The sequence below is a fragment of the Ovis canadensis genome, chromosome 1, assembly GCF_042477335.2.
Source record: "Ovis canadensis isolate MfBH-ARS-UI-01 breed Bighorn chromosome 1, ARS-UI_OviCan_v2, whole genome shotgun sequence".
Classification (NCBI taxonomy): Eukaryota; Metazoa; Chordata; class Mammalia; order Artiodactyla; family Bovidae; genus Ovis; species Ovis canadensis.
Window position 1 is genome coordinate 27525948 of NC_091245.1, and position 16196 is coordinate 27542143.

General features: G+C 35.3%; 2 protein-coding genes across 19 annotated transcripts in view; one reads left to right on the forward strand and one right to left on the reverse strand.

The window, feature by feature from the left end:
- SCP2 (sterol carrier protein 2) overlaps positions 1-16196 on the forward strand; it is a 981293-nt gene that overhangs the window by 293023 nt on the left and 672074 nt on the right. The gene's annotated exons all lie outside the window — the stretch shown is intronic.
- Positions 5906-16196, reverse strand: part of TUT4 (terminal uridylyl transferase 4) — a 135960-nt gene continuing 125669 nt past the window's right edge. Inside the window, exons 27-31 of one of the 18 annotated variants that reach the window (XM_069591736.1) lie at positions 15335-15543; positions 14467-14567; positions 11482-11911; positions 7482-7640; positions 5906-6542 (exon numbers count right to left, since the gene is read on the reverse strand). In XM_069591736.1, coding sequence (XP_069447837.1) covers positions 6454-6542; positions 7482-7640; positions 11482-11911; positions 14467-14567; positions 15335-15543 — 988 coding nt within the window. In that variant the 3' untranslated portion in view covers positions 5906-6453. Of the gene's footprint in view, positions 6635-7481; positions 7641-11463; positions 11912-14466; positions 14568-15334; positions 15559-16196 lie in introns of all 18 variants that reach the window. The other 17 variants (XM_069591797.1, XM_069591787.1, XM_069591667.1 and 14 more) reach the window with 17 other exon arrangements.

The following is a 16196-nucleotide window of genomic DNA, read 5'->3' on the forward strand; positions in this document are numbered from 1 at the left end:
TCTGGATCATTTAATCCAGTTGCATTAAACGTTCAACAAACAGTAAAACTTGACACCTATTACATAGCATTATTGTATAGTGTTTCTTCTTCCCTACAGCCTTGAATTCCAAATTAAGGTGCTCAGCACCTTTATGCTATGAGCATTGATATTATCAAGACTAGCAGTAGCAGCAGGGCAACCAGGATGAAAACGTTCAATGGAGAGAAAAAATATCTAATGCCAGTCAGAGTTTTAACCTGAGTTACTGGACAACAGCACCATTCACAAAACCAGAAAATACAGCAGGAAGAAACCAGGTTTTAGAGGGGCAGGTAGTGAGAATTGTGGTAGTAGGGAGAAAAAAATGCATTCAGCTTAACTTGAAGTTTACTTTGAGACAGCCATGGTATATCTAGATAAAGCCCAGACATTATAAATAAGAACTGGAGTTGAGCTAGTGATCTAACCCTGAATTAACAATGTTTAGGTAATTGTAGGTGTAGAATTGAATGGAATGCCTAGGGAGCGTACATTTGTAAGGAAAACTAGTAGTAGAATCATAAGCAACACTCTGTTGAGGAAGAAGGGCAAACACTGACTGAAAATTGAAATAATTGAATCATTTCAGAAAGGTAGAGGAAATGGGAGAGATGGGTTAAGGATGCTAAGGACAAAGAAGCAAAATAAGGATTAAATAGTGCCCATGGGTACTGATAATCAAGAGGGTGTTGGATCTTTGCTAGAGGAGTTCTGTCTACCTGTACTTACCTTTCCTCCTTTAAAATGGAAAAAAAATAATTGATATTTCCTGCAGCTCTGCCCCTGGCAACAATTATGAAGACCAACTGCCTCACAGGATCCAGTTTCTTGGAAAGTCATATCTAATCATAGGCTAAACATCCTATTGATTGTTGAACTTGAGGACTTCAGCATCAATACTAAAGTGTTTGGGCATCATATTTGAGATTTCATGTTCTTCAATAATTGTTCTCCTGATACTATTTGAGCTAATAAAATCATGAGTTATTATGGCTCAACATACAACTATATATAGGACTGTCTTTAAAAATTAAATGTAAGCGCCTCTATTTCTATCTGTTATATAGAGTCCTAGCAGAAATGAAAAAAAAGTGTATTCTGGCTGAATGACCTATGGACCAACCAAGTTATCATCCAGTATATTAGTTTTAAAAGTATATTTTTAAAGTATAAAAACGTAGAAATCCACCCTAAACCCCAGTAATATTTAATACCAAAAATAAACCTTCCCAAGTGTAAACTGCAAACTGACATGTCAAACCTCTCTCTCTGGAGATCCCTTTGATAAACTACAGAATTGTAGAGCAGATGACTTCAGGACGAACCTTGCTGAAGGACCATTTCTGTCATCTGTGTGCTAGCCTACTGCATGAGTGAGGCCTTGGAACTAAAGGTTTACAACTTTGGCCTGTATTTAGAGACATATTTTTCATGTTACCTCTATACTTATACATATTCTGCACTAAAACAGATTTCAAGAAAATATTCCGTATGCAAAATACATTCTGATATTTCTATGCATTATCAGTTTTACTGTTGGGTGTACAACCACTAAATTGTTTATACTCCCCACAATTTGAATATACTGCTTTAAAAGGTTTGCCATTGGGCATGATGACCTTTTAATACTAAAGAATTAAAGGATATGTATTCTTAGGAGCAAAGGAAACAATAGATTTGGTGAGAGGCTTCCAGTGTAACAACCCAACTTAAAAGTTCATTCCTCTAGCCTCTCCATTATTTTTGGCAGATCTAAATTTAAATAAGCACTAACCAGAAAAAAATGCTCACATGCTGGTCATTCCTAGCCAAAAAAAGGAACAAGTTTCTACAGATTCAAAAAAGATAAAATGATCTGTTTCTTTTTTAATGCAAGAATACAAGTTCTAAGAGATTAAAAGATAGAAGTGGAAAGTAAGCATGGCAGAACTTGAAGAAATGAAGATTTGTAATGAAAGCCTTACAAAATACAAAACAGACAAGGCACAGAGAAAACAAACTGGAGGGAATAAAAAATGGGAAAAGCTATATAGATTTCAAGCTATATATATTATTATAGAGATAATAAAAAGATAAAGAAACCTTGCCTATGATTAACTGATATTTCTGATAAAGGGAATTGGGCAAATCAACTTAAAAAATTCAAATAGAAGAAAAATCACCTTGATTTAAAGAGAAAAAGAATATGGGAACCCAAGCAGAGAAATCAAGTCATGTATAGTGAGGGAAAGGATCAAGATGGCCTCAGGTCTCCACTAAGGTAGTGAAGCAAAAGGCTCCAAAGGTCTAAGGAAAACTGTGCCAGGAACTTTATACCCAGCCAGGGTTGTCCTTAAAATATAAAGGGAATAGACATTCTTAAGTATGCAAGTGCTTATAAGCATACAACCACTAGGGGGAAAACTGCCTGATGTTACTGAACAAGAAATGAATCAAATTAAGGATTTAGGGAAAAAAGCAGTAAAAGAAATGGCAGTAAACACTTTAGAAATTTTAAATAAAAATAATGGGAAATCGTTAAGACAAATGAAATATTTGAACACTGTACAGTAAGCAGGAAGTAGAACTCAATTTTTTATGACAAGAGTCATACAATCTCTAAAACATACATGAAGCTGGAAAAAAAAAAAAACTCCAGCCTCTTCAATGTTTTCTATACTTGTCCTTAATTTCAGCAGTCTTTAGAACTAGATTCTCTTGTAGAAAAAAATTTTTTATAAGTTGAAAATTTTACATTTTTGTCTTCAGTTAAATTGAAGTAAAATTAATTTGCTATATGTACTAAATACAGCATGTGAACCCACTTTTGTAAAACTTTTCCTATGTACGTGTAACTATATATATATGATATGTGTGTATTAAAGAGATGGTTTAAAAGAATGAAATTCACTGGATATTAATAGTATTTCTGGTTTATGGAATTTTTAGTGATTTTTATACTGTTATTTAATGCTTTTTTTGTAATAAACAGATTATCCTTTACAAGGAAAAACTGTATTTGGCGTTTAGGGCTTTTTTATAACCTTACCAACACATTTTATATATTGATTCTTGGAACTGCAAATTAGTAACCACTTTTCGGCAATACAGCAATTTTGTTGTATGTAGCTTTCCAGGTGGCACTAGTGGTAAAGAACCTGCTGGCCAGGAAAATGTCAGTGCAGGAGACATAAGAGACATGGATTAGATCCTTCCGTCCAGAAGATCCCCTGGAGCAGGAAAAGGCGACCCACTCCAGTATTCTTGCCTGGAAAATCCTATGACAGAGGAGCCTTAAGGGCTACAGTCCATGCTGTCGCAAAGAGTTGGACACAATGAGGTGACTTAGCACAGCACAGCTAAGTCAATGGACTTCCCTGGTGGCTCAGACGGTAAAGCGTGTTGCTTACAATGTGGGAGACCTGGGTTCAATCCCTGGGTTGGGACGATCCTCTGGAGAAGGAAATGGTAACCCACTCCAGTACTCTTGCTTGGAAAATCCCATGGACAGAGGAGTGTGGTGGGCTACAGTCCACGGGGTCACAAAGAGTTGGACACGACTGAGCGGACTCCACTTTTTTAGCACAGCACAGCAGGAACCTCTGTGAACTTTTATCCTTTTTATCTAATAATCCCATTTATAAGAATTCACCATAATAGAATACAGTTGATCTTTGAATAATGTGAGTTTGAACTGCATGAGTCCACTTGTATGCAGATTTTTTCCCAATAAACATTACAGTTCTACATGATCCAAATTTGGCTGAATCTGCAGATGTGGATATGGAGGGCCAGCTATGGGATTTGAGCACCTGTGGATTTTGGTATCTGCCACAGATCCTGGAACCAATTCTCTGTGGATACTGAGAGCTGACTATAACCAAATACAAGAGTAGCCTATCCTATCATCACTTTACATATATATTTTATAAATGAGAAGAGCTGGAAACAGCAGACGTCTATCTGCAGGGGACTGAATGAATATGAATATATAGTATGTTATTGTTCATCTTTTTAAATAATCTTTAATGGCAAAGGAAAATGTTAATTACTCCATGTGATTAAACACTACAAAAATTTCAAAGCAATGTGATAAGCGTGTGTGAATTCTCTGCAGAAGACTGAATTTCAGACTTCAATTGATCTACAAGAGATTTGAATTCATAATTTTATAGTTTATATGAAAAGTCTAAATTATAAAACTCAGCTACTACCACATAAATTACAAGTTTTCTATTTTTCAACTTGGAACAGTTCTACAATTGAATACTAGCAATTACTGAAGGAGGGACACGTGAGATGCTGAAAATTACTACATAGGAACACTGTTACATAAGTAAAACTTAGGTAACTGGGGTTTACTTCCCCATAAATACCTTTTGCCAGAGAAGCAAGGCTGAACTGGGGCAGTCTCTTGTTGCAGATTAATTTTAGGGGCAAGAGGAGTGTTGCACTGCACAGCTTTTGGCATTTTAGTTCCCCGACCAAGGACTGAACCCAGGCCCTTGGTAGTGTGAGCACAGAGTCCAAACCACTGGACCACCAGGGAATTCCCAAGTCATTTTCTTTTTAATGAATATTTAAAATATGTACAAAAGTAGAACAGAAAAACCAGCACTCTATTCTCTAAGACCTGAAAGGACATGAAATGCTTACAACACTGACTTTAAAGAAAAATCTTGAATTCTCTTAAGTCATATTTTAACAGAAAAGTGTACATTGGGCCAGTTACCTATCTCATTATTAACAAAACCAATAAGCTAAACTCCACCACTTAGGAGGATTCCACGAGATTGTGAATGAAGCTTTTTTTAAGTTTAACTGACCAACAACACTATGTTAGTTCCAGGTGCACAGCATAGTAATTCATAATGATTGCCAAGGCATGCTGAAGCTTTAATATGAAAAACTAACAGCTTAACATTTAAAAAATTCCTTTCCAAGGCTATAAATATAGCAGGAAAGCCTTCCAACCACCTGCAATAAATTTCAAGCATCTTCCTTCCATACTGGAAACTGTGGCAAAAGCCCACATGCTCTCCTCTTTAAGGAACACATATCTGTGAGGAAGCAGAACAAAGATAATACACTGTTCTTAAAAGACATCTGTATTTACTTATTCTGCAGATTTCCAAATCTATTGCATCATTTAGTCTGAAATCTCTTGCAAGTCTCTCTCAGTTGTTCACATAAGATGACCTCACTTCAACATAGAGTACCAGGAACAGTTAAGAAATATACCACCAACAATACAAGCTTGGAATCCAACTATAATCACTGATCATGAGCTATTACTGGTACACATCATCCTTGCAGGATGTGTACTTTCCAGGCAGTAATACACGACTCAAAACAGACTGGCATGTTAGTTCCTCAGTAAATAAAAATTACCTTCCCTCCATTCTAATTGTCAGTATCAGTTTCAACAGTTTAAAAACTCTACTTCAAAGATCTGTTTCAATTCGAATCCCAACATGTAACTGTCCTAACTTTAGAATTCATTTTGTTTTGCACCTCCAGTTTTTTCAATGATAAAATGAGATAGTATCTGCTTCTATCAATCTCATGGGTGCTGTGAAGATCCAATCAAATAAAATGAAAAGATTCGTAGATCTTTTTGTAAAACTAAATCTCTGATTTAGAACAGTCTATTCACTGGGAGTAAAACTAATCTCTGGGGCTTCCCTGGTAGTCCAGTGGCTAAGACTCTGTACTCCCAATGTAGGGAGTCTGGGTTCGATCCCTGGTCAGGCAACTAGATCCCACATGTAGCAACTAAAGAGTTCACATGCCACAACTAAGACAGGGTGCAGCCAAATAAATAAATACTTTAAAAAAAAAATCTCTGAATTGTAACATTATATTCCTATCATCTAAACAACTAGATGAATTAACCAAATTTGACTCTTGTCAAAAAGATTTATTAACTTAAAATAGAATTACTTCAAATACAGACAAAAGCAAATTTCTGTTCAAGTATGAATATTTTCAATATACAAGAATGTAAAAGAAAAAAAATCTAAATCTTCAATCTTGAGGTTTTATTTTATTATTTTTTTACCTTTTAAAAAGTTTTTGGCACTACAAGGTTCTGTAAAGAATAGAAGTGACAAATTTAAAACACATGAAAGTCTTTCCTAATTCTTAAGAACAATATATATAAAGTCTGAAGCAACCAAAGTATGAATACAGCTAATAGAAAATAAAGAATGTAATTTTAAAATTCTCTCTTTATACAATTCATCAAGGTTAAACAAAACAAAATTCCCTTAAAAATAGGGTAATAAAATAGATGAAATTTGTATCACTCAATTTGGTGATACTAGTAAAAACTATAGTTCATATTTATATACAAATAATACAGTCTTTAAAAACAGTCTTAGAATTTAAATAAGCTATCTAAATGTTAAAATTTTAAATCAGAACCTGATTTGTTTTATTTTCCATTAAATGTCACTTTTTCTGCTGAATGTAACTGACACTGAGGTACGGATACCCTTGAGACAGCAGGATTGGCTGGTTGCTGTGCATCTGTAGACCAGCTGAAAGAAAATGGACTTGCATTACTCCGACACGTTTCCTCTTGGTGGGTGGGGACAACGCTCTCTACACCGACGGGTGGCACATCTGTCTGCTGGACACAACACAGACAGGAAACTGAAAGGCTCGTGCCTATTTACCTGATAACCTCTTAGAATTAACTTTTTCCCCCTAAACATTCCCTATTTGAATTGAGATACTGTGGAGGCACATAAGAGTAGATAAAATGCTATTCATTACTTAGATCAAAGCCATTACTGGTACATAAGAACCAACAGAATATAATCAATTCAAATGTCATTCAAATCTCAGTTTTACTAAACAAATCGACTATTACATTACTCAACTCAAAAATTTTACTAGATTCCATCGCTTGCTAAACTAAATCCAAACTCCTTTATAATATGACTTCAGCCGACCTTCTCTAGCCTCATTACCTACACACTTTTCCATTTACCTCATCTACTCCTATGATTTTCTCTTTTTTCCCATTCTTTCTACTGAGGCAAAACTCAAGTGATTTTGCTTATATTTTGCCTCAGCTAAGAACACTCTTCTCTAATCTCTACACAATCTCTAGGGAAAAAAATTCCATATATTTCAAGACCTAATTCAAATGTCAAAATCTTAGGCAGTTTGATCCCTGGTGTCCACATTCTGCTTCCTCTGCTAGGGCAAAGTTAATGGATTCCTCCAAGCTCCTATCCTTGTCTGTTTTACATGTCTAGCTTTCCTAACAAAATATGTATTAAGTGTAGGTGTTATCATTTAATTCTGCTTGAGCAATAAGCATCTAGCAAAGTCTGACATACAGTATGCTCTCTCAATGAATGTTTACTGAATTCATAAAGTTTCACTCCCAGATCCTGGCCTTTACAAAGGCTCCACAGTACCAGAACAAAACCCACTCAGCCTTGTAACAAATATGTAAGCAATGGTACCTGGAGTATAGAAAGGTTTGTTGGGCTGGAATCTGGCATTTCCCTGATGCATGAAGTTCTGATGCAAACCATAAGGCCACGAAGCTGGGACAAGAGGGAAATGGGGTCGTGGTGCATGTTCCCAGGGAATTGGAGGATTCAGTCCTGGAAATCCTGGCTCTGCATTTCAAGAACAAAGGAAAGATATACGTTAAAACATCACCTTGTTCATTCAAAGATTCCTTCATTCCACAAAGATTTATTGGTCATCACTGACCAAGAAATATGCTAAATGCAGAGGATATCCTCCTCCCAATTTTTTTTTTTAAATTTTTATTGAAGTATTGTTGCTTTATAATGCTGTTAGTTTCTGCTATACAGCAAAGTGAATCGGCTATATGCTACACATATACCCTCTTTTTTTGAATTTCCTTCCCATTTAGATCACCAGAGAGCACTGAGTGGAGTTCCTGTGCTATACAGTAGGTTCTCATTAGTTATCTAAATGTCTTATTTATGAATAATTTGAGAACAATTACAGTGTTTTATTAAAGTTTTTTTGGTTGACAGACCTACACAATACTAATATTAACAGTGAGTTATATCAATTGTGTATATATATCAATAATGTACATATGTCAATATATGTATTATGTATAGTGTATATATGTCAACCAAAAACAATTTTAAGGAATAAAACATTGTAACTGTTCCTAAATTATTCATGAAGGAAATACTTAAGAAGACATAATATGTGGTAATTGCTGTAACAGATTGGTGGATGGTGTCTAAAGAGGGGACTAATCCAACTGTTCAAAGACATAGAAGGTTTTCCTAAAATGATTGACTAAATTGAATTTTAAAGGACAAGGAACAAGTTAGGCAAAATGGGAGAGGGAGGGAATTTCAGACAGAAGGAATAGTGTGTTCAAAAGCCAGGAAGCAGAAAAGTACAGCAAGTTTGGGAAGCTGCAAAACAATTGGCAATACAGAGACAGACACAAAGGAAAGCAGTGGTAAGAGGAAAGGCTGGACAGGTAGGTAGAATTTATATTTCAAAGAACCTTAGTACGTCATTAAGCAGCTTACATTTTATCATAAAGACACTGCCAATTATCCTAGAATCAATTATATATTGGCCTGGAAGATTTTGTTAGAAGCTGAGACACTGTGGTGAAATGGTTGAAAACAGGCCTTGGTGCCAAACAACTTTAAGTTCAAATACTAATTACAAAAACTACTAAAGTTTAATTATGAATCCCAGGTTGTTATGAGGATTAAATAAGATAACAAAAATAAAGTAGCTTGCACAAATTCTGGCATATAACTAGGAACTAAAAAAAAATATATATGAGTCCTATTCTATGGCAAACCACCCCCACCAATCTACTTCCCTTTAAGACCTATCTTAAAATAAGTCTTTCAAAATGCAGTAAAACCCCTGAATCTTCTGGATTATTTCCGGAGGCTTTTCTCAGTCAGGATCAAAACGTGGCAGGAAATAATCTGAAAGACACTGGCCCTTATTTACTAAACTTCCTAGCAGGAAGTTAGGAGGTACAGGATAGGGAAGAAGAAAACTAAAACCCATACTAGCCACATTCCTACAAGCTCAGTCTTCTCAGGAGGTAGCTAGTAAACAAAGCAGCTAGTTCACTGCAAGTTTGTAAACCCAAGTTACAACTGAGAGCTGAAGCTGCAGAGTTTACAAAAAATAAGACTGGGTATACATCACTGCTGCTGCTGCTAAGTTGCTTTAGTCATATCTGACTCTGTGTGATCCCATGGACTGCAGCCTACCAGGCTCCTCCATCCATGGGATTTTCTAGGCAAAAGAGTACTGGAGTGGGTTGCCATTGCCTTCTCTGATATATCACTGAGATCCTTACTAACTGAGAAACATTTTTACACAAAAGGGTATTTTTAGGATATAGTTCAATCTCTCTTGGTCATTTTTCATAACCAAATATTTTTGTAATTACAGATAGTCTGAACAATTACCATTAAAGACAATTTGAAAAATGGGGGGGGGACACTCATATAACCCCCTATTCTAATACAAACACTATTGTCATTTTAATATATCCCCATCTGGTTTTATCATTTTTAACATGTTAATTTTAGCAGTAATAGTAACTAGAAGTTGTACACGCATCCAACAAATAATAAATATTTGCTGAGTAATAGTTTATTATCTAACAGAAGTATACAAACAACATCTATCTGACAACAGGCACTATACTGGACACTAGGGAGACGATAGACAAGAGACAATTTACAGTCTCTAAAAGTTCAGTCTAATGCATTATGCAGACAAGTAAACAGGCAATTTCTACACAGTAAGACAAGTCTTATAATATGGATATTAAGGAAACATGGAGGAGAGAAAAGAATACCTAATACAATTGGAGGAGAGGATCTATAAGAATTAGTGACTTCCTAAAGAAAGTGATCCCGATTTTAAAATGAAGGATAAGTAAGTTAGCCAAGCTTTTGGAGGAAGAGCAGACGGAGGTGAGAGTGAACAGGAGAGTTATTGGAGAGGACATTCCAGGCAGAGGGAACCAACCACTTAAGTAAATAACCAGGGGTAAGAGCATGGTGTGTCTGTAGGGTGTTAATTAGTTTATTAAGGCTAAAACAGAGATCAACTAGTGGTAGAGACAGGAAGAAGTTAAAACTGTTAAAACTGAATCAATGTATCAAAAGGCAAAGCATGTGTCTGTCTTCATGGTTATATAACTCAGTGACTATCACAGTGTTTATCATGACATGCATACAATAAACATTTGTTGAATGAGAAAAGCAGAGGCCACATTAGAATGGCCATGTATGAGGTATATCCTTTGATCCTTGAAATCTAAATAAGTTCTACATTCTGGAATTTCTGCTTAGCAAAATATACTATCTGTATTATTCCAAAAGAGGTCAGAGATTCCTCCATTACAGTGCTTTAAGGAAACATATAGATTTAGAACTATCACTAAAATTATTCTGAAAATTGATAAAGGTAAATAATCAAGCTTTTATTCTATATTTCCTCTACAAACAATATATGAGGATAACCAAGTAGTTAATAAGGAAAAGAATCACAGACAGTAAGTCACAGAAGAATTACAAACAGTAAACAGAAAACATAGGTAACTTAAATCCAGGTAATGGGAGGGTTACACTTTACTCTCTCCTTTTGTGTTCAAGTTTTCCATGATAAAAGTTTTAAAAATAAATATAATGTAAAACTAGTTTAACAGCATTTATCAACTATTTTTAAATACACAAAAATGAAAAAAAATGACTGGCTAGTAATAAACCAAAATATTTCTGAACAATTCTACCCAGGAATTAAGATTATATATGGCTTTCTTTTTCTTTTTCCAATGCTCTACAAAGAATATGCATTATTTAAATATCAGTAAAAAACTATTCCTTCCTAAGTTATAAAGGGTTACTAATCTTTTTCTTTTTAGAAAACTGCTTCTTAGTAAGGAAGGAGATAGTAAGAGCCCAAAGCAAAAATTACAGGTTTTAAAGAAAGAAATCAGTTTAAATCCTGGATCTACTATGATTATGACAGCATGACAGTTATTTTTAACTCTTCACAATTTCCTGAACTGTAAAAATAAGTGCTAATAATACCTACACCAAATGAGACTGCAATGAAATTTTAAAATAACAAACATTTATATTTATTAGCTCATTTAATATTCACAACATTCCTGTGAATTAGGTTCTATTAATACACACTTATTTCACAGATGAAACCAATGTACAAAGAGATTAAGCAAATGCCTGATGCCACATAATAAATGGCAGAGCCACAATTCAAATCCAGGTGGTCTGAATCCATAGCCCATACTCTTTACCTTACCTTACCTTATGCTCCCCCCACCCCAAATAATGATTGCCATCTTTTTACTCACATTTATCTCCCCAGGTTCAACCAGTAATACAATTCATCCAACCTTTCTACAGACAGATACAAAAGAAGAAAAGAAAGGGTTACCCGAATTCCCCACTGTACCATTGTTCACCAGGGAATTTGGAGCCACAGTACGGGGCCAGTGTCCATCATGAGAGGAGCTAGGGATCGCCACAGGTCTGGCAGCAGGCTGTGCAAAGATGATGCTGGGATCGTTCAGGCCAATATTGCTGGGCGCACTGCCTGGTGCAGAATGGATCACTGGGCCATGAATAGGCCAGGACGGGGCGGGGATCTGGAGGGGATGCATTGGCAACAATCCCATGTTGTGCATGGGAGAATACTGAGCTGGTGGTGACTGAGGAAAGTTATACATAGGCATCTGGACCTGATGGGGGTGCTGGGTTCCCTGCTGAGGTGGGCCAAGCTTGGGTTGGGATCCTGGCTGGGATGGAGGCTGGGTAATGGCAGTGGATTGGGAAGAGTTCTGTGGAAATGGCTGGGGCTGAGGAGAATAAGATGGTGAATCAGACTGCAGAGAAAAAAAAGACATATTTTAAAATTAATTTGTGAACATCTTAATTTTATAAAAGCAGAAATTATAAATATATAAAACTATGGAGTTACTTCATCAGAATATTATAAACAGAACTTTATGATATACATATTAACAGATAATAACAGAACCTCATTTTATATGAAGGTAGAGTTTTTCCCAAGGTTCTCAAACCCTCTCTCACATAGGTTTTATCTATAAATCTTTTTATTGCCCAAAGAAGACAAAGTCCAGACAACATACTTATCACACAGAACCCACAACTCCAACTGTAACTTGAAGTTTACACCTAAAGATCTCCCACTCACTTTCATTTAGCTCCTCAACAAGCATTTACAGGGTGTCAGTTATGTACTGGGCATTGTTCTAGGTACTAAAAATAAAATACTAACATGTATGCCCTCATGAAGCTTAAAGTCAATAAGGAAAAAGAGGAGGAAGAGATAAAAATTACATAAGCAATCACAATAAAGTATAATGATTACTATGATAAAGACTGTATAATGTATAATGAAATCCCAGAGCAGGAATACCTAAACCCACTCTGGGAGAAGAAGAGAAGACAAGATGAAAGAAAGTGGAAATCAAGGAAATCTTCCTGAAGGAAGCAACTTTTAAGCTGAGACTTAAATAGAAACCAATATGATAAAAGAGAGTAGAGAAAAAGGAGAAAGGAAGATTCAGTCAGAACAACATAACTGAAGGTATACAGAAACAAAAGCACATGGCCTTTTCAAGTAACTGGAATCTGAAATGATGGTTACCTAGGCTAGGGAAGCAAATGGATGTGAACTATTTTTTATAGATAGAAACAATAGGACCTGGTGACTGACTGGATGCGGAGGTTGAGGGAAAAGTAGTAGTTCAGGAAACTAGAGACAGTGAGATCATTCAATGAGATGGAGAAGACAGGAGGAAGAGGCAAACTTAGGAAGTTGGAAAAAAACATAAGCTACATTCTAGACCTGTTGAAGCTGAAGAGCATTGTGAGACCTTGAACAGCAAAGTCCATTAGTCAGACTCTTACCCAATCTCAGGTGAGGTGAGTGCTAGAAGTAGAGGATGAAAGTTAGGGGCACCATAGGAAAGTGGTTAGGGCACAGGTTTTGGAAACAGAACCTAAGGATACAAGTTCTGGTTCCAAGTGTTTATTGACCTCAGGCAAAAAACTTAAATCTCAATTTCTTTACCTGTAAAGTATAAATAACAGAATCTACATCATAGGTTTTTGTGAAGATTAACTACAACAATATATGTCAAAAACATAAACACCAAATATAGAATAGTAGATACATTTTAGTAGCAAGAAAAGTATAGCAGGAAAGTTTTAAGAAGGGAACAGCATCCAAGAGGAATGCATAGGGGTTGTCAACTGTGGATACTCTTTAATAAAACCAAAATAACAAAACATTGAGAATTGTTAAAGCCTGGTAGTAGTGCATGGATGTTTATCATTTTCTATACTTTTTCAGTATTTTAAAAATATTTAAGAAGAAACAGGAAAAATGCATAGATAGCAAACAGCAATCAATAAATGTTGTTACTGTAACATAATTGTTATCATATAATTTTTATGAAAATGTCAGACCCATAGTAGTACATATTCAAGTGTTAGAGTTAGGGTTAGTGGGATCCTAAATGTTTTTTTTAAGACAAGTTCTACTATTGCTCTTCAAATGCTCTAAGAATTTTTTTCCAAAACACAGATCACATCAGATTTAGCATGTTTAATAGTTAACAGCTTTGAAGTGATGTAGATCTGTGTTTGAATCTTTTAATTTCTCTTATTGTCAGCTTCCCAATTTGTAAAATTTGATCATACCAATACCTATTGCTTCACATGGTCATTCAAAGGATTAAATGTGATATAAGTGTGAAGCACTAAAGCACAATGTCAGATTTAGAATAAGCATTCAATTAGTATTTACCTAATTTAAAATGTGCAAGGTGAATACATATTTAGATAAAGGTTAGAGCAACTCAGCAAAGATAACATGAAACCTGTGAATCAGAAATCTAATTAAATACTGTCTTTTACAGGATACATTTCACTAGGTATCCATATCAGCGATGAGAAGGCACAAAATTTCAAGCAAATGAAATATCATGCATGTACTGCCTTAACAATACTAAACCCTTAATACATCTCAATTTTGGGGTCTATTTTTAATTAACAGTGTTCTTTCATTATAGAATATTCTTCCATATTCTTGTATTATGCAAAACCTAAAACCTCAAGGTTATTACCTTATTATAATCCAACCAACAACCTTATTTGGTAGTTACCTTATTTTATAAATAAGAAATAGGTTCACTGAAGTTAAGTATCTTGCCCATAGATTAAAACTCAGATCTATATTACTCCAAAAGTAATGCTCATTCTAGCTGATGTGCCTAGCAAGGACATCTCTATAAAGCACTGTGTAATCTGAAAGACTGAATTTGCCAATCTCAAAGATCAACTTCATCACCCACCAAAATTAGAGCTGTTTTCCTGCCAAGACCAACCCATCTGCAAGCAGAGTACTCACGCATTCTGAGGACTGCCTAGTCCTTATGGACTGATCACCTTGTTGCTGGGCTGAACCAGCCACCTGCTGGGCATTTACAAGATTGCGGACCAGCTGGGCTGCTAAGAGAAGACATCAAAAAGAAATTCAATAGATAAAATAACAGAGAAATGATAATCAATAAACTCCCTTCTTTAGTACAACAGTCTCAAATCTGCGGTTTTATAAACTTGGACTTTTAAACTATGATTATGTTAGCAAAGAACTTTTTAACAACTCATTTTTTAATTTAAGCCATTTCTCAATCCTTAGAGCATTAAAAAAAATACAGTGATTCTGGAAACAAGAACAAATATCATACTGTTTTCTAAAGAAGATTATACATTTATTTAAGAAAATAATTCTGGCAACAAGAATCTGAATAACTAGAAATCATCACATATATTTTGTTTTTTTCTTTCAATAAACTCTCATCTGGGTTTCTAATTCATAAAATTCCCTATGAAATATAAGAACAGATCTCTCTCATAAAAGACATGGGAAGAGATACAATTTCTCCCCTATGTTCCCAGAAAAACAATCTCATTAACTTTTGGGGGTGGGTAGCTAACTTTTGTTAACTTTTCATAGCAAGAAAAATAAAGAATATGACTCAAATCCAAAAAATACTTGGAGGGAGTTGACTGAATACAACAGACTGTTAAGACCTTGATATTAAACATATCCAAATACTATTCAAAATAAAAACCTAAATTTTCTCTTTAATAAATTAAAAGACCTAAAATCATACAGCTACGTTTAGGATAGAGAAGAATCAGGGTCCTTAAAATGACATCAACATAAATGACACTATTTTCGCCAAAAACTATTTTTGGCTTTTTCTATTTACCTGCCACACTGCTATTCCTCTGACGGGCCAGCTTGACCTCTGGGCACTCCCTTCGCACATGTCCTGCATCTCCACAGATAAAACATCTGAGGTCTCTGGGGTCTCTAAAGTCTCGAGTGTCGTGGAGGTCTCGGGGGTCAAGAAGGTCTCGGGAGTCTTTCTCCTCTTCATTCCCTTCTTTCTCTTCTTCACTGTCTTTCTTCTTTAGTCTAAACAGTAAACTGCTGATACCAATAATGTGGGGCTAGGGACTTATAAACCGAGGGAACTACAGAATAAACTATACAAGAGCCTCACAATAAAGGGAATAACATGCCCATTGTTTCATGCACTTTTTTGAAGGCAAGGGTTCTCACATACCTACTCATATGGCAGACACTGGGTATTCTAGTAGTTTCAAAATACAATATCAATTTTTAATATTCAACAGCAAATTTTAATTCTACAGTCCTTAGTCGGCTATTTATTATCTCCATTTTATAGAGAAAGACATTTGAGACTTAGAGAAAGTAAATGCCTTCTCTAAATTTAATAAATAGCAGTGATGGAAACTACAAATTTGTTCTGTATGAAAAGTTCTAAGCTCCCTACATTAAGTAAGGCTTGATGACTAAAAAGGAATTTCCTGGCCTATTAACATAGTATAAAGAACACAGGAAAGTATCACAGACATATTTTCAGGGAGCACAGAGGATGTATATTCCTTAAGGGAAACAGTATATAGGCATATCTTACAATGTATACCTCAAAGATTCATTTAATTATTTTTTAATTATTTGTTTTTTTAACAGTGAGGTTCTCAGCAAGAACCTCGTATCTTGGTCTTTTTTCCCCTTAGATCCTAGCACGGTTTCCAGCATAC